The 23,960-nt window shown below is 45.8% G+C and overlaps 1 protein-coding gene across 1 annotated transcript in view; it reads right to left on the reverse strand.

The window, feature by feature from the left end:
• Myo16 (myosin XVI) overlaps positions 1-23,960 on the reverse strand; it is a 328,439-nt gene that overhangs the window by 77,800 nt on the left and 226,679 nt on the right. Inside the window, exons 24-27 of the mRNA XM_048341097.1 lie at positions 23,489-23,564; positions 19,840-20,015; positions 17,490-17,570; positions 17,026-17,231 (exon numbers count right to left, since the gene is read on the reverse strand). Coding sequence (XP_048197054.1) covers positions 17,026-17,231; positions 17,490-17,570; positions 19,840-20,015; positions 23,489-23,564 — 539 coding nt within the window. The remainder of the gene's footprint in view (positions 1-17,025; positions 17,232-17,489; positions 17,571-19,839; positions 20,016-23,488; positions 23,565-23,960) is intronic.

A 23,960-nucleotide genomic window follows, 5' to 3' on the forward strand; every position in this document is an offset into this window, starting at 1 on the left:
AACTAGCATTAGCTAGTAACTTAAAGAAATTAATATGCGAAATGTTGTCTTTGAATGTTTATTAGCATAGCATATGTCTTTGCCATGGTGCCTTCCTGAAAGCCTGGGTCTCCTATATTGTTCCTTCAATATTACTTCTCTTAAACATTATCGATTAAGATTTGCATAGACACAGTATTGCTTTGTGCAAGACACGAGATGAGCTCGAGGTCCTTGCATATGGGTGTCCTCTCGACCCGATTATGGACTCCTGGGCCCGGTGAGCCCTCTGGGAGTTCACAAATCCTAGGGAGGTTTGAATTGTGGTAGATTCTGAGTCGGCTGTTTTGTAACTCTTTTGTGTAAAACTTAGAAGTGGTAGCGGGTTGGCGACAGTACACGCAATTCCAGGTCTCACCTGGGAAGGCCACACACATTTTGTCAACAGAAAATAACAATCTTTTCAGATCAAATTTTCATGCGAACTGTCTTGAGCACAGTATTCGTTTATTTTCTATCTAGAGGGCTAAAAAAAGCCTCTAGTTTGTGCTCACATTCTGTTTCTGGGTCAGCGATGGTTCCAACGTGCTGAAAATCAGACACTGGTACAGCATGCTGCAGTAATGAAAACCCAGCCGGGACGGGTAGCCTTCTCCTGCAGTCACGTCCCTCCCTGCCACTGCCCAACGCCGCTGAGCCTCTCGCCCTGTCCGCGTGGATTCTTCCAGACATCCAGGGTGAAGGCAGCCGATAGCCTTTTATAACTCTAACGCAGTCACTCCGTCTTTGGTTCTCCGTCGCGCTGCTCTACTTCCTGTGCTGGGCTGCTTCTCTGACTCCGCCCTGAACTCTCCTCTCCTCTCTTCTCCTGGGGACCACCTGCCCCCCGTTATCCCCTCTCTCCATCTCACAGATTCCACCTCTAAAGGCCGTGAGTTCCTTGCCCCTCTGTGGGTGGCATGTGCTCTCCTGCATCTGCTTCCAGGCTCTCCTGGGATACATCCCCGCAGCAACGTCAGACCCGTTCAAGGTTCAAGTTACCGTCTACAAACGACTCAAGCCTGAAGGCCTTGCACGGGAAGCATGGCGGCCACTCCTTGAGCTCCCCGTGGGTATGCCAAATTCACCGCCAGGCACAGGCTGGAGCTCCCAAGAATGCTTCAAGAACAGCAAGTCCCGATGCCCTGCCTTCCCACACACCCAACCCGACCCGCTCCAAGCAACCGCCTTGCATCCATCTCCCCAATGGGGAACGTGGCGGGCTGGCACGGAGTATAAATGATTGGGAACCATTGATGCCCCAAACGTCTCCAAATGCTTTCCTGCCTGCCAACTCCATGTGTTCCATTAAACAGTAACCAGGTCTTTCTTGAGTAGGGATTACTGTAGGAAAGAGTCTGCCTGAAACATCTGTCTTGGCCCGTCTTGTGAATTCTTTTTTGTTTGTTTGTTTGCCTGTCCTGGGGCTTGAACTCAGGGCCTGAGCACTGTCCCTGGCTTCTTTGTGCTCAAGGCTAGCACTCTTGAGCCACAGCGCCACCTCTGGCCTTTTCTATATATGCGGTGCTGAGGAATCGAACCCAGGGCTTCATGTATACGAGGCAAGCACTCTTGCCACTAGGCCATATTCCCAGCCCCTTGTGAATTCTTCACACTGTTCTGGTAGCCCCCATCCCCCCCCCCCCCCGCATTCAGGGTCTCCTCCCGTCTGACAGAGCAGCCCTGCCTGTCCTCGCAGGGGCCAGGGGCTCATTGGGATGACTGCCACGCACTGGACATCACGTTCTCACACATCACTAGCCCATTCGCACTCCTTCCCTGCTTCTGCAAACACCTGCACACAATCCACGCGTGGATCTTTGGCTCGAGGCTGTTTTCAAGACAACTCGGTGCCACCCATTCCTGGAAATCAACACTGCCTGGGATGAACAACCTTGTCCTGCAGCCCACTCCGGTCATCTCTCATTCCACTCATAGTGTTACTGCCTATTTTTCCTGGCTCTGGAGATAGGGAGGATTTTTACTAGCTCTGTACTTTGCTTCCAAAAGGTTCTCATGGTACCTGGAATACTGAGCATGCTCACTATTAAGTAGTGATCTAAAAAGTGAAGGAAGGAAGGGAAACAGACGTACTCAGCGCTCAAAACTGAACATATAGGCAAAGAAAATTAAGTAAGTGTGGTCGAGAGACATCTACAGTGCCATGTTTCTTACAGCACTAATCACAATAGCCAAGATACAGATGGAGGCTAAGTACATCTGTAGGACACTATACTAAAAATAAACTAGGTACTGAAAGACAAGTATGGTCCGATCTCATTTCTAGGTGAGACTTTAAAAGGACAAATGCCTAGCAATAGAGAGGAGAAGATTGGGTACCACTGGCTGTAGGGCAGGGGTCAAAATGGTCAAAGAATGGGAACTTCCGCTTATGAGGAATAAATTTAACAGATTTATTACATGTCATGATAAATACAGCAAGTAGTATGCTGTATGATTGAAAATTTCTCAGAGTAACTTGAAACAACACATATGTAGAAAAGCTCCGTCTAGATATTCTATAATGTATGTGTTTGTCACCGCAGCACTGTGTACTAAAAAAAAATGCAGTTAGTTAAAATTTAATGATTTAGATATTATTCTATATATTAACATAAGTAGCCTGATGCATATTCATATTATCTTTAATATTTAATACCATGTTGACTAAAAAAGAAGGCTGTGGTCCTGCTGGTGACTGCCCTTTAAGCAAAAGAATTAAAATCCACGGGCCGAATCACCCCATCGTGCACTGGATTCGCCGTCAGTGTCAAAGCACAGCAGTTTTAGAGCCACTTGATTCTTAGTTTTATTTATTTTTTCTAGTTTAATCCTGGGGCATGAGAGACTTTCCTCTAACGGGCTCCTGGGCATCTTCTCCGGTGTGGAATCGGGGTCATGTCTCGTGGCCAGCCTTGTCACAGTGACAGCGGACAGCTGCGCTCGTCATCTCCCCTCATCCTTCCCCACTGCTTAAACCCTCGTTAAACTCATTTATTCGATGGTGTGCTCTACAGCTTCCGATCACAGGATGAGAAAGGAGCCTCTGCGCAATCACTTCAATTATCCCTCGGCCACCTGTTCCTACAACTCCCGAGTGGATCAATGTCAGCAAGAAAAAAATGACAAAACTAGCCAGGCACCGGTGGCTCACGGCTGTAATCCTAGCTACTCAGGAGGCCGAGATCTGAGGGTCATAGTTCAAAGCCAACCTGGGCAGGAAAGTCCATGAGACTCCAGTAATCTCCAATAAACTCCTCAGAAAAAGCTGGACGTTGCACTGTGGCTTAAGTGGTCGAGTGTTAGCTTTGGGCACAGAGAGTCCCAGCCCCAGGACCGGCAAAAAAAAAAAAAAAAAAGGTGACAAAGCAGACCGGCTCTAAACATATCTTTATAAGGAATGAAGGGTATCGGTGTTCTTAAAAATACAGATACACTGCACATGGTCCTAACCCTATGTTATTAAAGCAGCAAAAGATGCAGGCTGTAATTTCACAATGGTTTGCATCCCATTCTTCAAAGCCTGTCTTAAGGTTTCCTGTTTGTTTGTTTTAAGTGACCCAATATTGCTAGAGAAACATTTTATGTAATTTCCCTAATTATTGCAGTTGAATGTCAATAGCAGATTAAAAGGTCAGAAGCATTCATTTGAGTTTGTTTGACCTGAAAAGTGTTGCAGTCATGTTTGCTGAGAAGATTTCTAAGCAAATGTCTGAGAAATGTAAGTGACAGGCACTGTTTAAAAGTCATATCCTTTTATTCTAATTCCTTAAATATTCTGAAATATGTTTAAAATTATTTTTGAATACTAACAGAGTCTCTGTAGGATCATCAATAAGAGAACGGGTGTTTTTCTACTAACTCTTAAGCTCTATCATGGGCAAAACAGGTGGCAACTTATCTTGAGCCAAAAGACTCATTTAGGGGAGGAAAATGGGTGGCAGAATGTTCAGAATTCTGTTCAGAGCTCTGCATATAAAGATGCACTTTGATCATTTGGTAATAGAATTCCCCAACCCAGATTTCCCCATGAATAAACTAAAAGTCATCAGCTTCCTGGATGATTTCTAGTATGCTTAATTTTAACTTAATTAAAATCCATGCACATTCAAACAAATATAGTACTCGCCTCCACTTCCTATCCAAAATTCATGTCTAGCATCATCATTTTATAAAATACCAGCTGCTCTATGTTAATTTTTATACCAAGATATAAATCTGTTTAGGAAAAGTTGGTATACATAATCTGAATAATCAAAGCAGAGAAGTGCTCCCTTATCTCCATTAGCAAAAGTGAAAAAAGTACCTTAAAATGAAAGTATGCAAAAAGTGCCTTCACTGCAGGAAGTGCTCTCTTAGGAGAACAGAGTCTAAGAGCTCACAGGAACAACTTTTCTCTAGTGGGAAACAAGTATCACCCACAGGGAGCAACACTGGCGGGCTTCACAGCCCTGCGTGAAGACTCAAGAGTGCACACCCATGGTTCCAGACAGGCAAGAAGGGGCCCCAGATACCTCCCCGGGACTGTCTCTTGGCCTTAGCCTGACACTGACGTAGGAGACAAGGGAGTTTCCAGGGCGGGAACCGGAAGCGTAGAGATCCTCAGAGCCACACCTCACGTCATGAGCAGAATACCCATCATCCACGCAAATGAATGAACCACTTAAGTTCCAGAAAAGTCTGGTCCAGATGGACTCCAGGCACCAGACTCAAAGGGAAGACCGGCTGTGCCCACTGGCCTGAGTGCAATGCTCTGCAATGCGAGGTTCCCAGAAGGTCATCATTTTCGTATTTAGAAGAAGGTACTGAAACCTCCATGGAAACCTGTCTGGCCCCACCAGACAAAGCTGCGAGGAAAACCCTGAACAACAGACTTGAGTCCCGACCAAAGCCCAGAATGTCTGCAGAAACAGGGCACATACCATCGGAGGAATCCCAATTCATGACAATTAGAAGTGAATATGAATGTGAAGAAACAGTAAATACCACCCACAGGGAAAAATGAATTAATGCCATCCTGGAAATGACACAAATAATAAAAAATCAGCTGACTAATAGATACTAGAAGGAGAACAAATGTTAAAGATTTGAATATTCAGTAGCTCCCATTAGAACTTGCACATATAAAAGCTATAAAATTCATAATAGCACAGTTATCGGTAAACTATCTTTTCTTAATTTTAATTTTATTTTATTGTAAAGGTGATGTATCGTGGGGTTACGGTTACATAGGGAAGGTAATAAACTGTCTCAACTGTGCAGAAGGCACAGTTAATGAAGCTACAGACAACAACGGAAAGGAGAAAAAGGACCACGAACCATTAACTGGGCATTGGCAGCACAACTTCATGTGCCTGGTGAACATGAAATAGTAAATACTGGGAGAGAGGAGATAAGAAGGAAAAACTGTTTGATAAAAATATGTATAAGAATGTTCCAAATTTGACAAAACCCATAAACTCAAAGATCCAAGAAGTTTTTGCCGAAGCCAAGCATAAGAAACACGAAGGGAACTTTACCAAACTGTACCCTGTCCAAATCGCTCAAAAATAGTAGGAAACAGAAAATATTAAAAGCACACAGAAACAAATGGCACATCGTGTACAGAGGAACAAAATTAAGAGTGACAGCCAATTTCTTCTTGGAAAAAGTGCAAGTCAGAGGCATTAAAAAAAATTCTGGAAGAAAAATCTGTCAACCTTAAATGCCTTACCATGGTTTCATGGAACTATCTTTCGGAAGTGGAGGTGAGGATGGACGGCCCCGAGTGGGACTGTGACGCGCCCCACCGGCCCTGGGCGAGGAAGGCGCGGTGCTGGTCTCTGTGGACCGCACACAGAGCCGTGGGAAGTCTCTGCACGTGGTCTTTCGTGTCTGGCTTGTTTGGCTTCGCATGATGTTGCTCAGTTCCATCCATTTCTTTGCAAATGACAATTTCATCCTTCTTGTGGCTCGGAGAACAGGGTATTATTATTCACATATATATTATATGATATGTATTATTCATATAGATGTGTGTGTGTGTGTCACATTTTCCTTTACCCATTCATCTTTGGATGGCAGCTAGATCGATTCCATCTCTTGGTTATTGTGACTAGTCCTTAAGCTCAATTTTGCTGAGTCTGCAATGACCCTAACAATGAACCTACAAAAATAAGTAAAACTAAGGTTAAAAAAAAAACACAACAGAAGTGAAATAATGTAAGATCCAAGCACCTGAGACGTGTGCCCTCGAACCCATTAAAAAAAGAAAGATACGTGGTTCCTTCCCAGAGCCCTTCCTTCCTTCTGTTCTCACTGTGCGTTTCCTGGCCCCAGGCTCCTTTTCCTGGCCTTCAGTCTGGCATCTGAGTCTCCCCCTCTCCCCCAACACCTCTGGTCACTCACTAGGGCTGCATCTGTGCTAGCTTGCTCTCAGGGGAAGGAAAAGGGGTCTCAGGCCTCGTACCACAGACTACCTGAGAAGATGCTCAAGAGAGACAAGGAAGTAATGAACACCATGTCCCCACACAGCCTGCCCCTTGAGACAGAAGCTAAGTTTTCCCAGGGAGCCTTTCCTGGTTTGTGCAAACACATGCGTCCAGATTTCCCACTGTCTGGGTCCCAGGACACGGAGAAACTGGAGAGCCCATCAGCTCTCCAGTTAGGTAATCAGCTCTCAATAGGTAATCAAATGGAAGGAAAGTCTCACCGAGTTCGCAGGTGCCACAGAAGGTTTTACATTGTGAATCACACATCTACCTCCTGACTCAGAAAGGCTGAGCTGACTAAGGCTAAAGAGCTGAAACCAATGACATATCGTTAAATATTTATTTGAAAAAAAAAACTATAGCGGTAAAAACATGAACATTGTTTCTTTAAATAAGTGCATATATACATTGATACAATTGTAGGAAGGCTAGCAAAGAAAATACATAATTACCAACGCCAGGATCAGAAGACAAAATGCTGCCGTACCCGTGGCAGACTATAAAGAAATACTTTGGATAATGCAAACAAATTCAACAAGCTTAAGATGAAATAAATCAGCTCCTCAAAACTCACAGATAGGTAGCAAAGAAATATCTAGTCTCTGTGAGTTTTCAGAATATATATTTAAAAAAAATCAACTCCACATACTATTGGAAAGGTATTGAGACGAAAGGTTCTCAGAGACGATGCGTGTGGATAAGGGAGAGCTGGTGGATTACTGCACAATGTCCTCAGCAATTAGGGAAACGGGAGGTAAACTACACACTGTGTATTTCTTACGATACCAACCACGCGAAGGGTTGATCTTAGATTGTGAGCAGTCTTACAGTATATTGGGAAGGAAAAGCCTTTCTCCTCTAAGGGCCTAGAGCGGGGATGGGAAAGCCTTCTGGACCATGCATTCCCCCGTGCAGTAGAATACAGGCTGGAGGAGCCCAGCTTTCTGGGACAGCACGCACAGGAAGAGCTTCCGTGCGGTGATGCCGGAGAACTCATGACCTGAACCAAAAAAAAAGTTTCCGGAGCCTCGGGGCGGGATGCTGAAAAGAAGGATGTTTCTTCTTCCCAGAGTGTGTGCGGTTTACTGCGAGCCCTGGTCAAAGCATGGTCGACGATGCAAAGTCAACATGTGAAAAGTAGGTGAGAAAATCAGTTCTGAACCATTCACGTGTGTGGGGGAAGGTGATTAGGGCACTGATTCGGGTCCTGACAAGTGAAGCACGCTAGGGGCAGAAAATGGATTACTTTGTATGCATACTTCCTCCAAATATAGGCCCAGTACGTTTTTAAATTACCCATATAATGACTTTATTCTAAATGTTGCTGGTAAGTGCGGAAAGTCAGTCTTGAAAGGAAATGCAGGCCATCACCAAGGAAAGATGTGTCTGCATAATTTTCACTGCATTACTGTGTCTTTAACTTACGATTTCATGAACTCTGATCATGGGGTTTAAGGGACTGCCATGGAGCCTTCTTCCTGTCTGTCTTGTTAAGATTCCTCATCTCCATGTTATTCTCTGCATTGGCACAACATGGGGGAAAGGTCCTGTTTTAAGCCCACCTGCAAGGCTGGAATCTAGTGAGCAGAGAGTAAGAAAAACACGAACATGGAAAGGTTGATTTGGAGACAAGAATTTAACCTGTGCATATAGAATTTTGGACTTTTAACTCCGAAGGGCAAGGTAATCAAACCAGGGATTTCAGATCCCTTGGAAGTGACTATCTCTGGACTTGGATTTACAAGTCTTTGGGCTTTCATTTCTCAATGGAAACCTTCAAAATGAGGGAAGGCTTACAGACACATGGGAGCTCCCAGATTTTATTCTTAGAATTCCTCTTTTGTTTCATTTTACCATGTTCATTTTTTTTTTTTTTCCTGGCTGGAGAGGCCCCGAGGAGGAACTGTTTTGGAGCATGTGTCAGGGCAAGCAGAATACGCTTTTACATCCCGAACACAGCTCGGCTTTGAGGTAGAAGCACTCATGGATTGTTGGCCATTTCAGGATTCAGGGTGTAAAACCGGTATTGCTTATCTTAGTTTCCAGGAGGACATCCCAGCGAGGACGGAAGATGGAATGTTCTGGTGGGCTGAGGAACTGCCTAGTGCACAGCCACGCCTCAGATCTTTCTGGGCTCCCCGGATGAGCCCAGTTGTTCCAGAAAAGGAAGCACTGCTGCTGATGGAAACAGAAGCCTTCTCTCCTCCGCCTGGACCCCCTGCAGAACAACTTATTAAACTATCCCCTGTCCTTTACACTTGCCAGGGGAAAGTGGTGTGACAGCCCAATTCAATCACTGATTTGGGGAGAACAGATGCCCACAGTCTCGCTAGCTGCTTATGAACATACTCCTTGCAAAGAAACCGCTGTTGGCTATTCTTCCTAACTCTACATTCAGAATTCTGGGATTAAACTTTGTTATGGCCCCTTACAGCCACATGAAAATATAATGCAGCCATCAAGATGCTAACTGCAGGTTCTGGAACACACTTGGGGTCCTATTTTCCTGGAGCACTCACGCTCTCTCTCTGCTTTCCTTTGCATCGTATGGCTGCTCAGGGGATTATTCACTTTAAATCTTTTGGGCTGGACAGTTTGGGGGGGGGGGTCCCGATTTTCAAGATCGTAACAAAATCACTTGAGATCTGAGTTTTTAATCTTTCATAGAGTTCAAACGAAAAGGCGCGGTTCTCCACGTTTCGACGTGGCTCTGCTGCCGCGGCGGGTGGAACCTGCCGGGTGAGGAGCTGGGGACCGGCTGCTGCTCCCAACTCAACAGCATCCCAGCAAAGACAATCCGGACGGAGGGATGCCGCGGAGCTTCCGAAACCTCCCCGGATTCCTTCTCCTCTCGGGGGTTTCCGTGCGCTCGTGGCACAACTGGGCAGCTGCCTGAGAACGCTAGTGACAAGCTGGCACAAAGGAACAGCACAAAGGAAAGCTGGGAAGAGCAACTCCTTGGGGAGGGGACCCAGCCTTTGTCCTGTCGTAACTCGGAATGCCTTTAGGGATGGAAGGCGAGACGCTGAGCCAGGTCTTAACCCCCCCAGAGTCATAGTTTTCTCAGCTGTAAACCAGGAATGCAGGAACCCACAGACCCGCGGATGAGGACAGCGGAGCACCGCGCCCCGTGCCAACGTGAATACGGGAACATCTGGCTGAGGGCAAAGGTAAGCCAAAGACACCATTAATAACCTCATAGCTACTGTCTACAAGGAGAGAAGTGACGGTGAAGAGTTCCTGTGAGGGACAGAATTAAGAGTCAATGCCCCGTGGAACCGTGTGGCACCGTGATGGTACCCAGCGAGGGGGGCCCGGGAGCATGAGCTAATCACGGCTCCTAAGTCATGCTGGCTTTTTGACTCAGGAAAATGCTTGACCAGAATAAGTGTGGAGGAATAAGTAATGAAGAAATGAGTGACGAAGGAATGAGTTCTGCCATCGGGGGTCATAAACCTGAAAGAAGGACTTAGGAACTTAGCCGGATCATAAAAGCGCGTGTCGGAGTCGTCTGTCATTATCCGTCCCCACTCGCCGGTTCTACCCAAAGAGGTAAACAGAACCGGACCAAGAAGTAACTCAGCTTGGCGTGGTGACTCATGGACGCCCTAGCCATTCGGGAAGCATAGGAAGGGGGAAGAGCATGGCCCCGGCTGGCCTGGGGGAAAGACCCACGCTCCTACTGGCAAAAATAACTCAAACATAAAGCGTTGCGGGAATAGCTTACGCGGCAGGTAGAGCATTTACCTAGAAAGTGCAAAGCCCTGAATCCAAACCTCGGTACCACAGAAGCTGATGAAAGGATTCGCCACCCTTGGTGGGCCTGAACCTCCCGTCTAGGCCCTGCATTGGGGCTTTGGGGCCCCACCTTGCCAATTCACCTATAGCTGCCTGCACTGCTGTCTACATGAGGGCCGAGTGGAACAGCCGTCAGGGACCATTCGCGCGCAGGTCTGCGATCCTTACTACTTCTGTAGGCAGAATTTGCAGGTTCATGAAGTGGATTATGGGGGATTTGATCTAAAGTCCATTAACTAGTACTACAAATTACACACACACACACGTTTAAGTTCAAATGCTATGTAGTCTCTGTCTTGTAAGTTTCTCTCTTGTATTTTATTTCATTGAAAAACGACAGGATTGGGGGGGATTTCTTTTTCTTCCTAAAGTTCATGAAACCATTTCCACCCAACCAGGTTCTGCAAAACACCCTTAACAGAATGAATATGGTTACACTTGGCAAAACCGCCTTGAAGAAAATTCATTATTAGCCAATTAGAGCTTTCAGAAGATTCACTATCTTCTGACCTTACAAATTCCCATTTCTTTTAAGAATGTATTGACAGAAGCTGGCATTGCCCACTTGCACCAGGGAAACTTCCAGAATACTGTAGCACAAGCTCTTCCTCCAGTGGGTGCCTGCTTCATTGGGCGTTTGCTCCCTGTGAGTTTAATTCAATCAAGGCAAGCACATCTTCTTTCCTCCCCGCACCTAACTTAATAGCATGGCCGTGCGTGGCCTTCCACCAAGTGATGTGTCCATTAAACAAGCAAACGGATTCAGACTATTTCTAAATGGGATTCCACCCAGCAGCAACCTAAATCACAGGTGGATCCCACCCAGGTATGGCTTCACATCATACAGCCCAGGGTTTGGGCTGGACCAGTCCTTCTGCCTTTTCAGACACATTTGCCTCATTAAATAGCAAATTTCTGTCTGGACTCCAGGCCACTGTGACCAGGTCCTTAGATGAACTGGGATTGTGGACTACAGGAGCAGTGGGCCACCAGACCCACTGCAGACCTTGAAAGTTCCCTTCTGATTCCGAAGATAGGGGAAGAAGAAAGATGGATGGAAGGGATAGTAAGAAGAGAAGAAAGGAGAATAGGAATAACACAAAGGCAACGGGGAAACAAAAGCGAAGGAGAGAAGGAGAAGGAGAAGGGAAGGAGGAGAAGGGAAGGGAAGGGATGGGAAGGGAAGGGAAGGGAAGGGAAGGGAAGAAGAAGGAGAAGGGAAGGGAAGGGAAGGAGAAGGAGAGGGGAAGATAAAAAAAAGGGAAAGGAAAGAAGGGGGTGGAAAGGGAAGGGAAGGGAATGAAAAGGGATAACAGGGATAATACACAGAGCTAAAACCTGGCAGATTCTTGGACTAGTCCATTGATAGAAAGTATGAAGTATAATATCATATCCATGAAAAAAATTAAAAGAGATTAATGGGAGCACAGCTGGGTCTAGAAAACACATTGCCCTTTTAAGGACTTCTTGAAACAATTTTTGTAGTATGACCTCATATAATTCCTTCCTTTGATTCTATGAAAATGTCATGGTAGTATTAGACTTAACTACCTTTCCTGGAGAGACGTAGCAGCATCAATCTGTCTGTCTAAGCCTGGATGTGTAAGAGCCGTACTGCTCCAATTACTCCATAGCTTCCCCTAAGAAGACACAGTAGCTTGTCACAAAGTTGCAGCATCAGGCGCCTGCTTCCCACACTGCAGACCTGGGCTGGGACCAGCAGAATCAAGGAGAGCTCGCCACGCCTGCCCGTTCCGGAGCCCTTCAAGCTTCCCTTCTCGAGCCTTGGGACCTTGAGCCGGGCTCAGAAGCCCAGGCTGCTCTGCTAGAGAGGGGGCCGGGCGGGCTGCTGGGGTGCCAGACATGGGGGCGAGGGAAGCTGAGCGTCATCCTGGCCAGGCAGACCTCGGCTCACACGGGCCTTCCTGCTCTATGACCGTGACTATAAGAAAAGCGCTCAGCTAGGAACTGCCCCACGTGTCCCGGTTGAACCCCAGAACCAGGAGGACTAACAGACTTACAGAAGAACACATCACTTATGTAACTAGGCCATGCCTCTGGGTGTAAGGACAGCCTGACAGTCACAGATAATTGGGCCCAGAGTATATTCATCCCCCGCACCCGGTCCCGCGCTGAGTCACTGCTGAAGGCGTCTGCTTCGGAGCCCGAGCGAGCCGCAGCCTCCTCCCCGTCTTCCCCATTCTGTCCTTTCGTTTTCCTCTGCGTCTCGGCGGGGATATTCCCTAGACCGCTGCCACGGAGGAGCAGGCTGGACGCTGCCACCCAGACTCACAGGGTCGGATCCAGAGACTGGAGGGCGAGGGCCTCTGCTGTCCGGGAGGCGGGCGCCCTGGCGCCCTGGGCAAAGGTGAGCAACGAATGTCCGCCAAGGGCTGAGGAGTGGAGCGTCGAGACTTCGCATGCAGAAAGGCCTGTGGGGCCTGACGAAAGCACGGAGGGCGGGCTCCCCTTTTAGGAAACTTTCTTCTCGCTCGGACATAAGGAAAGAGGAGGCAGGTTGTTGGGGGCCAGCCTGGGCCCTCCGGGGAGATGTCTACCTGCCCCGTGCCTGGGAGGGGTACAACTGAGGCATGGCGTGGTAAGGACGTGAGAAGTGCAACGCATCTCCGAAGAAGGTGCACAAAGCAACCGGGCGTTTCGTAAAGGGTGTTCCGAGGAGACCTGGGTGAACCTTGAATCGTGCGCTGTTCCTGGCTGTTGCATGGAAGAGGAAAGCGTGATGAGGTCACACCACACGGACAGAGCCTCAGCGTTCCTAAAAGCGCACCGGACAGGCGGCTGAGTGGTGTCTCCTCCTGCTAGCACAAGGAACAGCAAGATGACAGGAAAGTCCTTCCCAAACCACCCCGACACAAGTTGTCCAGCTTTGTCACGGAGCCATAGCTACACACCCAGGCACGAAGAGCTGTTTTAGTTGTCTTCGGTCATGGTGATGAAAATGCCATGGGTGGAGCAGCTTCAACGACAGAATCTGTTCCCTTCAAATTCCTGCCTTCCCTTTCCAGGAAAAGGGAGATGGCACGGGGTTGGCGGTGGGGGGGGGGAGGCAGAGACGAGAGAGAGAGAGAGAGAGAGAGAGAGAGAGAGAGAGAGAGAGAGAGAGCACGCCCTGGTGTCCTTCTTATGAAGACACAGATCCTAGCGATCAGGACTCCGTTCTCAGGGCTTCACGTAAGCAAAAGCGCGGTCCCAGGGCCTCCATCTCCAGTGCAGTCACAGAGAGACGGGGCTTCAACACCAGATGGGGGCCACCCTCCCGTCATGGCCCGCGATTCCAGCTCCGTACCGCAGTTCGCACCGTGCAATCCGGTCCCGCCACTTCTTCCGCTGTCCTGGTGATGTCACGTGCCTTAGGGACAGGTCTGTGGTCTTTCCCACCCGGTTCTAAGCGGTAGTTTTCCTGGAGACGCCAGCCGTAGCCATCTGAATGCCTTGCACAGGCGGTCAGAGTGGGAGCTTCTAGAGAGCAGCGTGTACCCCAAGTTGGGTAGCGATAGAGGGGGACGGGCCCGTGGGAAAGCCGGGACACCAGGCGCAGGTGTGGAGCCGGGCTTGCCCCCCGACACTGCGAGGAAACAATACTCCCACCTTCATCAGTTTGTCCTTGAGTGGATTTCCACCGCAACAAAGGCTACGCCAACAAGCAGCTGCCCGGTTCCAAACCGCAACACCAGACACCACGCTCCTTCCTTTCCTCCATGGCTTTCGTGGTAACCACATCCCCTTCTGCATGCGTACATTTACTTTGCCTGGTTTTTATTCTCTAACAGTTAAGACAAGGCGATAGGATTAGACTAGACACACTTTGCCCAGGACGAGGGATACGAAGAGTTACATGTTGCACAGGAATGAAATTTGGGCAGCCAAGTTTTTCTATTAAGTCTTCTTTCTAAGCTTTGTTTTATATAAAGATGCTTCCTGGCCTAGGGGGTGTTTCAAAGCACTAGTCAGCTTCTGACTATGAAGTCAAGAATTAAATTATGTCATTTGTTGATGCAGGGGCAGTTTGTATTTTACTCAAGTACTGTAGAAACTGACAATCTCTCCCTATGGATGAATGTTTCTGCAATATTATTCCAGACAGGAATCGTGTTACCACCACGATGTCTCTCATGGTGACAAATTTCCAGTGAAAATAAATTGATAAGCTGATATGCCATTGGAAACAAAGATGGGAAGGAATCACATCTTCTTAAACAAAAAAAGAGAGAAAGCAATGCAACTCAAAAGTAGCAGCACTTCTGCTCTCAGCTCGTTGTTCTGTTTTACCCAGCACCCTCATTCCTGTGATGCAGAAACAGTTACTTAACAGCCACTAATCTTCAGTACTTAATTCCTTCCAAAGACAATTCCTAAGAGTCTATGATGAACAGATCTTGGGGACTAAGACATAGCCACCCTCTACTTTTTTTTTTTTTAAAAAGCATAAATAGAAAGAACTATACTTAGTTGCAAAAGAAAATAATTATATGTATTATTATAATTGAGGTTGGCCTTTATGGAGTTAAAGATGCAAAGTATAAAATGTAAAGATAAAATTATAAGATATCACACACACACATACACACACACACACACACACACACACACATACATACATACACAAGTCATGACCCCTACATTATTTTGGAGATGAGCAGCTGTTGGAATAGCAGTTAGGAAACCACCTATGAATCACTGTGATGCTGTTTTCGCTGGAGAACACCTGGGGCCTTAGTGCAGTGCTTCTCTGATGACAATATCCCAAGATGCTCTGGTAAAAGCAACAAAAAGTTACTAAAAATCATTAGAAACTTTACAGAAAGGGCACTAAAATATCAATTGAGTGGAGAAGAATCCTATTTCCTATCTACCATAGAAATCCACACATGGTTCTCAGAATCCCCTGAACGCTCGCGCTGGAATCGTAACAACTTAGCCTTACTTGAATTCAGTAAATCTGGGGTGGGCTAGGAGGTCGCGCATTTCCACAAATGCACTTGGATCGCGCAGGGGCACCGGAACATTAGCAACTCTTGGTGAGAAGAAGCAAAACACAAACCATTGTCCCCAAGGGACACTACGGAGTTCTCCCGAGTGTTTTCCACAAGCCTCCCTCCAACCTACTGAATCCAGTAGACGTGTCCAGGAATGTGTTGTTAGGATTCCCGTGTGTGATGCTGTTGGAGACTGCTGTTCCAGGCAATCCTCGGAAAGGAAGATAGTCCAATCCCACCCTGTAATTGACCCCCTCAGAGCACGCACTGCTGGCGAACAGCTATCACCACCCCGAGCCCAAGGTCCTTGTCCTCATTGCTCTTCACGGAATGGGGGATGGAAATGCAAGTCAGAACATGCATCAACCTCACCCCTGTGTGTTCTAACTCATGTTCTGATGCTAACTCATTCACCTAAGACCCCTTGTACATCATACGGTAGGAGGACTGTGCTCGATTGGAAAACCATCATGAATGAGAAAATCTATATTCATTAATGAGCCAGACACTCCTGGATTTCTATCCCGGAAGCAGAAAGAGGCAGATCAGATGAGAAACAGCACTAACCAAAGGCTACTCAATGTACAGTAATCAATGGCGTGCCCACCCTGCTCCTATCCAACATACCCACAACAGTCATCCAATACTCACTGCTGTGTCACAATGAAACAGTGTCTACAGATCATATGTGAACCAGTGACCCACCTGTGTTTTCTTCAAGGATGTAAGAAGGAAATAACCATGTAGATGCTTTTTTTCTTTTAAGTAGTGGAAGTAACATAAGCACTATGTCTTGCAACTTTTTATCATTGCATTTTAAAGGTGTTGCCCAAAGGGGTTCAATTCTGTAATTTTTTATGAACTTTTAAATCCAAAGTTAGCCATACATTTAAGGGAATACGAACACATTTTGTAGCAGATTTCAGTATTCAGTGAGGTTTGATTACTTTCGACATGAGCTTTGTCAGAGCATGTTGCTGCATTCTGGAGTCTCTTGTTTCCTCAAGGTAGAAGAATAAGAACCAGGAAAGTAATGCTTAGAAAGAAACCAGAGCAGACCAAGGGAAAGAGGAAAAGTGGACACAGACGGTCATCTCAGTCACTGTGCATATATGTGTTTATAAGTTGAGGGGAAGGGTAGGGTTGGTAGAGATGGGAGAGAATGATGGGGGGGTGACATCAATCAAGACTCTTGGGACTCATAAACTGACATGTTGAATTGAAACCCCTGAGTACAAGCAACCATAATAATAAGGAAATAGCACACCAGAAAGAAACCAGAAGAAGCAGGGGATCTGATGGCTCCCACTTGTAACCCTGAGGAGGCAGAGATTGGGAGGATCGTAGGTGAAGGCCAACCCAGGCAGAAAAATAAAACAAAACGAATCACAACACAAGTCATCACTGTGTTCTCAAGAACTCAACAGAAAATGCTGGGCATGGTGGCACCTGCCTGTCGTCCCAGCCATGACAGGAAGCTGGAAGAGGAAGACTGCAGTGCAGATCTGCCAGACCCCCGCCCCCCAAAAATGAGACTCTATCTCAATAATAAATAATGTAACAAATAAGTAATCAGGGCATAGGGGCTGGAGGCATGGGGCTTTGCTGTAGCAAGAAGGAAGCCCAGAGCTCAAACCTACCCAAGGTGGGATGGAAGGTCAGAAAACAGGAGCTCCTGCTGCCTCGGTGCGGGTGCTGTCCCCCTAGAGAACTCAACCCCGATTCCAGCCGCAGAGGTTTACCTGGCCAGGAAGTCGGAGAAGGACAGGCGGGCAGGGAAGCCGTGGCGGAAGACCTTCACCACCTCCAGCACCCCGACGTACTGCAGCTGGGCAGAGACGTAGAAGGGGTCAAAGGTGTCCGGAAGCCGGGAGCTGTTGGGCTTGATGCAGTGGACAACGTGCGGGCTGCTCTGCCGCAGCTTCCCCGTGATCTCGGCCAGAGACTTCTGTGAAGGGGGAAAGGCGGCTGATTCTCTCAGGAGACGTGGCCAGGAAGCAGGGCATGGGGGACGGGAAGCGGCTACAGCGCAGAGCTCGGCCTTCGCTGCTAGGCTCCGCTGTGTGTGACTTAGTTATTCACACCATGCGCATGCGTGCTTGCCTTTGCTGAGAATAAATTGTCAAAGAAAAAAAATCTGCCCACACCTTCTACTGTTTAAACGAACGTGTTGGGTCTCTGCATCTGAAAGAATGACATCACTAACCCTGAGCTGCGATGACCTGGTCACTGGGTCTCGTCGTTCTAGTCTTTGGAGGAATGTAGAAGTTCCTTTCTTTTTTAATAACTGCAGAGAGAGAGAGAGAAACAGATTTATTTTGCCCAAATCTAGTTTGAGGGAGTAAATAGAAACCAAGATTCACATTCATTTAATTCTATTTATATGCTAATGTATAACAGATAGACTATAAAAACCGGCACCAAACGATGCTTTCTGCAATGTTCCTGTGAGAGAGGGAGATGGCGACTGCAGGCAAAGCAATGACCTTCCTGCTGACCTTCAAGGGCAAGGATGGATCTACACCGGATCTTCTACAATTCCATGTGCGTTCTTATTTGAGAAGACACATAGATCCTGACTTTCCTGGTCCACAAAGCTCTCTGTTGGATGCTGGTTTTATGATACACTGTTAATAAACTGTTCATATTTATCTCAAAGGGCAAAAGGAGATGATTTTGTTGCAGAGATGATGTCATAACCATTGGTAATTTGTTCCTTACATTCAGCAGTAGCATGAATGTGTGGTTGGACACTTTCTTACCCATATTTTCCCCTACTTTTGTTTCTTCTTTTTTTATTATTATTAACAACCAAAATGGACTAGTGACTACAGTACTGTGAGAATGACAACAGATGGTTTTCTTCATAAATAATTATATACAACTCTTAAAAACCCTATGTAGCAATGTGATAGTGGAAATTAAAAAAAATCAGTGGAAATGAGGCCATTGAGTAAAGAAGTGGAGGTCAGAAGGTAATTAATTAAATCCCACCAGGGGTTCAAAGAAACCTCAGCTACCAATGATTTGCTGTGTTTCACAGGCGCACAGAGATGGAGACCAACGTACCCGTGGATGGAAAATGGTTTCTCTTCACACTAAGTGATGTAAGAACAAAGAAGGAGACATCACAACTGCCCTGGCGCTACGGCAATGACAATGGCTCATTCCCCTCCCTGGGGGCACCGTGTCCAGGTGTAGTGGATAACAGGGCTGACGGTGTATATAAAATGAAGCCCAGGACCAGCCTGTTTTCTATACATGGAATGCCAAATAACGCTCCTAAAGATGAGCAAAATGCTATCTTCTGGCACGGGGCTGGGCGAGCCTGAGTGAGGGCAGCGGGAAGGGAAGAAATGAGGACAATGAGGAATGGAACACTTAAGGAAGAGTCATAACACATAAATCTCCATCCACTGAAATGGAGCACTCCATTTCCCTTCCCGGGTGGACTTACTGCTGTGAGTTATCTCCCTTTCGCAATCCTTTAGGGAGAAGCCTAATGGCAGCCAGGCTCATAATGTTTAATAATTGAGGTTAAAAATCACAGTTTAGATGCGTGTGGTGATTCCTTGGTCTTGATTTGCAGGGTTGTTGAGGAAGGAGAGGCCATCAGTTGCATAAAACCCCATGGACTATAGCTCTTCCTCCCACGGGACCACTGTTCTTATTTTTTAATGTAAAACATGGTATTTCTATGCCAGGAGATTGAATTCCTGTGATCATCCCATTTTAAAACAAGTTCATTGAAGGATCCCTGGTTTATGACCTGCTGTCTAAAGTCACACACACATACACACACACACACACACACACATACACACACACACAAACACACACCACCCTTTTAAAACAACATTCATCTTAATTATGCTTTTATTTTTGTTGGGAAGCTAAGCTATCTTCTCCTTTCCAGTCTTCTTTTCTCGTAGACACCAGCTGAAACAACGGGACGCATCTGACATTGCATTCTTAAACAACCTGTAACACCTTTTCTCATTCGTCTATGGTAACTCTTGGGAGTTTTTAGAGACAGAGCCTTTAGGCTGTGTACACGGCCCCATTTACATAGAACAAACTCACTTAACAATGAGCATCCCGACGGAAGTTGAAAGCCTACACACGTGCAGTATCAGCACGTTACACTTGTAGGACAATCCAGATGAGAAACTGCAGTTTATTGTTGGGAAATGCAAACCCTCTGAAGTGATTAGCTGTGCAGGATGAAGTAGCCACAGTAAGCTGTCATCGCACAAGGCACATTACCCCCGTGCCACTTTCCATGCTGCACAAAAGACAGTGGCAGAGATAAAACAACGAGGGGTTACACAGACAATGAAATCATTCATGCATTCCTTGCTATTGGATCAGTACGCTGCGTTTTTCTCTGTTGTTATTTCTTTGGGATAGTTATATCTCAGATGGGTATTTTTTTCTTTATTTCTAGTACAGTATCTATTTCCACTGGTCTTCAAAATTGTTACCCTTTTAAAAAAAGAACAAAAGATAGTAAGCAAACTTAAAAGCAGCAAGATAAGAATTACAAATACTCCTACCTTACTGAGCTCTAGATAGTTCCTGTTCTCTCCAATCACGGAAGCAGCTGTGATTTTCCTGCTGAGCAGGCCGGACTTGTGTCCTCGGAATTTTAAGGAAGGGTAGGAAGCGAGGAGGGCTCCGGCGGGTGACAGTTTTGACTGGAACAAATGCTTGATCACGACATTTTCACTAGCTAGGAAAGAAACACATAAATATGACAAGCGAGGGGAAAGTCGTTCATGGAATATCAAGATGGTGAGGAAAGGTCCCCTTCCGATTCAGTTAAGATGCAATAGGAAAATCAAGCTGATAGATTTTAGATGTTAGGTTATACAAATCATACGGTTCAGGGTCGCAACTTCTTGCATTTACTACCAGGGAGAAACTATAGCTTAGAGGAGGAGTGGGTTTTAGCAGAGAAGTGGAAGGAACATTTGTGCCTTACTCAAACCTGTACAAACATAGTATTGAGCCTAAGCTGCTTTGTAATAAGATGACAATGGTAGTACCCACAAAGATGGAGCAGGACTAAGTCCTCCTGACATAGAAAGGGGCCATCCCCCGATCCTCCCCACAGGTGAAGAAACGGCAGAGAGCAGATTCCCACAGGCACAGGATTCTTCCATCTTCTTGGCCCTTCTAACAGTAAAGGAATTCCTGGTGAAGAGCAGTTTATGCTTTGTTTACCACACACCTTTCCTGGTGGCATGGTACACACAAGGAAAAGAAAAACATCCCGCATTGAAACCCAGAGTCATTAATTACATGTAGTACCTTTCTGCCTCACAGTATAATAATGTTGGGTCTTTCAAAGTAGAACCAGTTATGCAAAATAAAAAATAATAAAAAAGACTCAAAATACATTTTAAGGGCTGGGAATATAGCCTAGTGGTAAGAGTGCTTGCCTCATATACATGAAGCCCTGGGTTTGATTCCTCAGCACCACAAATAGAGAAAAAGCCAGAAGTGGTGCTGTAGCTCAAGAGGTAGAGTGCTAGTCCTGAGCAAAAAGAAGCCAGGGACAGTGCTCAGGCCCTGAGTTCAAGCCTCAGGATTGGCAAAAAAAATTTTTTTAACTCAAAAATGGTTAATATTAGTGACAGTAAGTCGCAAGTACTCCCACCGTTCTGACTAGGAGAGAACCTGTATTTTGACTCTCTGCCCCTCTTCCCAAGTCCACAGATCTCACTTCTAATCTCAGAAACACATTCAGCATTCATTCCATTCTTCCATGGCCTGTGTCTCCAGTTAGTATGCCTCCACTTAGATATCTATCTCAGAGACACAGCCCTGTCTGTAGGGAATCTACAACAGTCTCCTCCATCTTTCTCAACTGGGGGCTTTCTGATGATATGAAAGGATGGAATTAGATGCTATTCTTTGTCCCTCATAGTTGCTTGCAGTTACACTCTCTATGTCATCAAAATAGGCTGCTGATTCATGATTCATGATCATGGCTATACACTGTTGGCTTATGTGACCAAACAGGTGAGCAATACATCCAGTCTGGGCCATGTACAGCCTACTGTGTATGCTTGTAAATATATTTCTATTATGTCGTCACAGCTGTCTCCCTCCGTAGTTACACAGAGGTGCGTGGACCCCGTAGTGGCCACCAGGCCTGAGACTTTCCCTCTCCAGCCCTTTACAGGAAGCCTTCACTGGCCCTGCACAGGCCAAGAAGGGTGCGCTGTGAATGCCCTTCCCTTGTTTAGAAGAAGACAGTATTTTGTGCTCTCCTAGCCCTGCTTAGCAAGTGGACACAAGACAATGAATGACTTCAAGATATAGGCACTCTAGTAAGAGAAGCAAAATGGTTATAGCACCAGTCATTGTATTCTAATCCTAAACGCATACACATATTCTATCACCAGGAAACACAAAAACAAAGAAAAACAGATGGTGCCAATTTCTAAAACATGCTATATGCTAGATCTTCGTACAAGGGCCAAAAGAGAGAGGTATGAAAAGTAAAAGATGAAATGACTAAAAAATGGAAGGAAGGTATCTCTAATGACTAGGATCAGTGGTTTAGATTTTCTTTCTTCATAATATTAGACTGTCAGTTCAATTATACTAAGTGAAGTGAGCCAGACCCAAAGAAACATGGACTCTATGGTCTCCCTCCTAGGGAATAATTAGCACAGGTTTAGGCTAGTCACAGCAGAGGATCACAAGAGCCTAATAGCTATGCCCTTATGAACGCATAAGATGACGCTAAGTGAAATGAGCTCCATGTTATGGAAACGATTGTTATATCACTGTTGTAATTACTTTCAACATGCCATGTGAAACCATAGCTTCTATTGTTGATGATCCTCTTGTATCCCCTTCCTGTGGTTGTACCCGCACTGTCACTGTATCTCATCTGAGTACCCTGGATACTGTATATACTGGTATTAGAACTAGGGAAGGGAAAGGGAATATCAAAATCGAGAGACAAAGGATAAAAAGTCAAACGACTCCAAAAGCAATACTTTACAAAACCATCTGGTGTAAACCAACTGAACAACTCATGTGGGGGAGAGGGAAAGAGGGAGGGGGAAGGGAGGGATGAGGGAGGAGGTAACAGTACACGAAATGTACCCAAGGCCGAACGTATGAAACTGTAACCTTTCTGCACATCACTTTGACAATGAATAAGGGGAAAAAGAATATTAGCCTGTCATTGTTTTCAAGCATAGATTCAGTCAAGAGATATTACAAGGCAAAGACTCAGCCAAGAGAACTCATAATGCCTGCAAGTATAGGAGCCAAGCAGAAGAAGAGCTAGGACAGAGTGACAACTGTGCTTCTGTGATGTGAGGTCAGGTGTGCTCTGCACTCGGAAGTGACACAGGTGCCCGTCTCTAACTCAAAGGCATCTCACTGTCTCCCGAAGGGCACTGTCCTGTGCTCCAACGCTCAGGACAGATAAAGATAAACGGCTCTAGCTCATCAGGTGACTTAAAGCCCAAAAGAAATATGGATCATGTCCAACTCCTAAGAAAATAACCACTAGAAGAGACAGCGGTTATGTCTGTCTATATACAAGTATTCATGTCATACACCGTGTGTGTGATTGGTGTATGCAAATTTAAAATATGGTCTTACATATACTATAGAATTCTAGTTTATGTATACGCATAAAGGAGTAATGCCCCTGGAAGAGGGACCTGGTCATAACTTATCCATGTACAAGAATGCACATATATACTTATATGAATGCATACAGGTACATGAGTACACATGTAGAGATATATGAAAGTATGAGATCCTTCTGTGTAGTGGGTGTTAACTCCTTTATAACTGAAAATGCATAAGAATAAAATACTACCCCTTGCTTTTAGAGTCATTTAAGTAATGGCGTTCACCCCTCTGTGGCCTAAATAACTTTGGAAATAATAATTTATCTTCATTCATCTTCACAGAAGAATTTTTCTTTATACTCATACCCCCAAAGTTTTACATGCCTCTCTGCTAAAAGCTTGGTTCAATTATGGTTTCTACTGGACTCTAAATTAAATTGTTAGCAATGCAGATGGGGGCAAGGCCATTTCTTACTATCTTGGCAGCAGCATGCAAAGCTATTTCAATTATCCCTTAGGTGGTGACATATTTTATGAAAAACAGAGCAGTCAGGAATGTATGGAATGTTAACCAGTGTAGAAGGAAAACTCAACTTACTTTTCATTACAAATAGAAGATTCTGTGAAAGGGAATCTTTATTTTTCTCAATCGCTCCAGCAATGTCGTACATTACCTACAATAAAAAGAAAGTGACAAAATTACTAGTGATTGCTCATGACCATGGAAGGAAATTCCTTTAAAGAACTACTGCCGATGTTTTAAGTTATTCTTGGAAGAAGCCTCTTTGGGCCTAGGGTTCACGTAACCTGCAACTCAAAAGCCATCATCCGTGCGCTCTTGCTTTATACCTGAGACATTCTCTTGTTCAGTTTGGCAAGTCATTCTTTCATCTCCCGGTGTAAGGGCAAGGAGAGCCCACAGTCCCTTTTATGAGCTGACCACATGCAAACAGCCGGCTTATTCGGAAGGACTGTGACTCACTCAGCAAACACCTCCGTGCCCCATAGGACACAGACACCTCGGGCATGAGATGCAGTCTCAGTCCCAAAGCACTCAGTGGTCTCATCGG

Source organism: Perognathus longimembris, chromosome 3 (assembly GCF_023159225.1).
Source record: "Perognathus longimembris pacificus isolate PPM17 chromosome 3, ASM2315922v1, whole genome shotgun sequence".
In the NCBI taxonomy this organism is placed as follows: domain Eukaryota; kingdom Metazoa; phylum Chordata; class Mammalia; order Rodentia; family Heteromyidae; genus Perognathus; species Perognathus longimembris.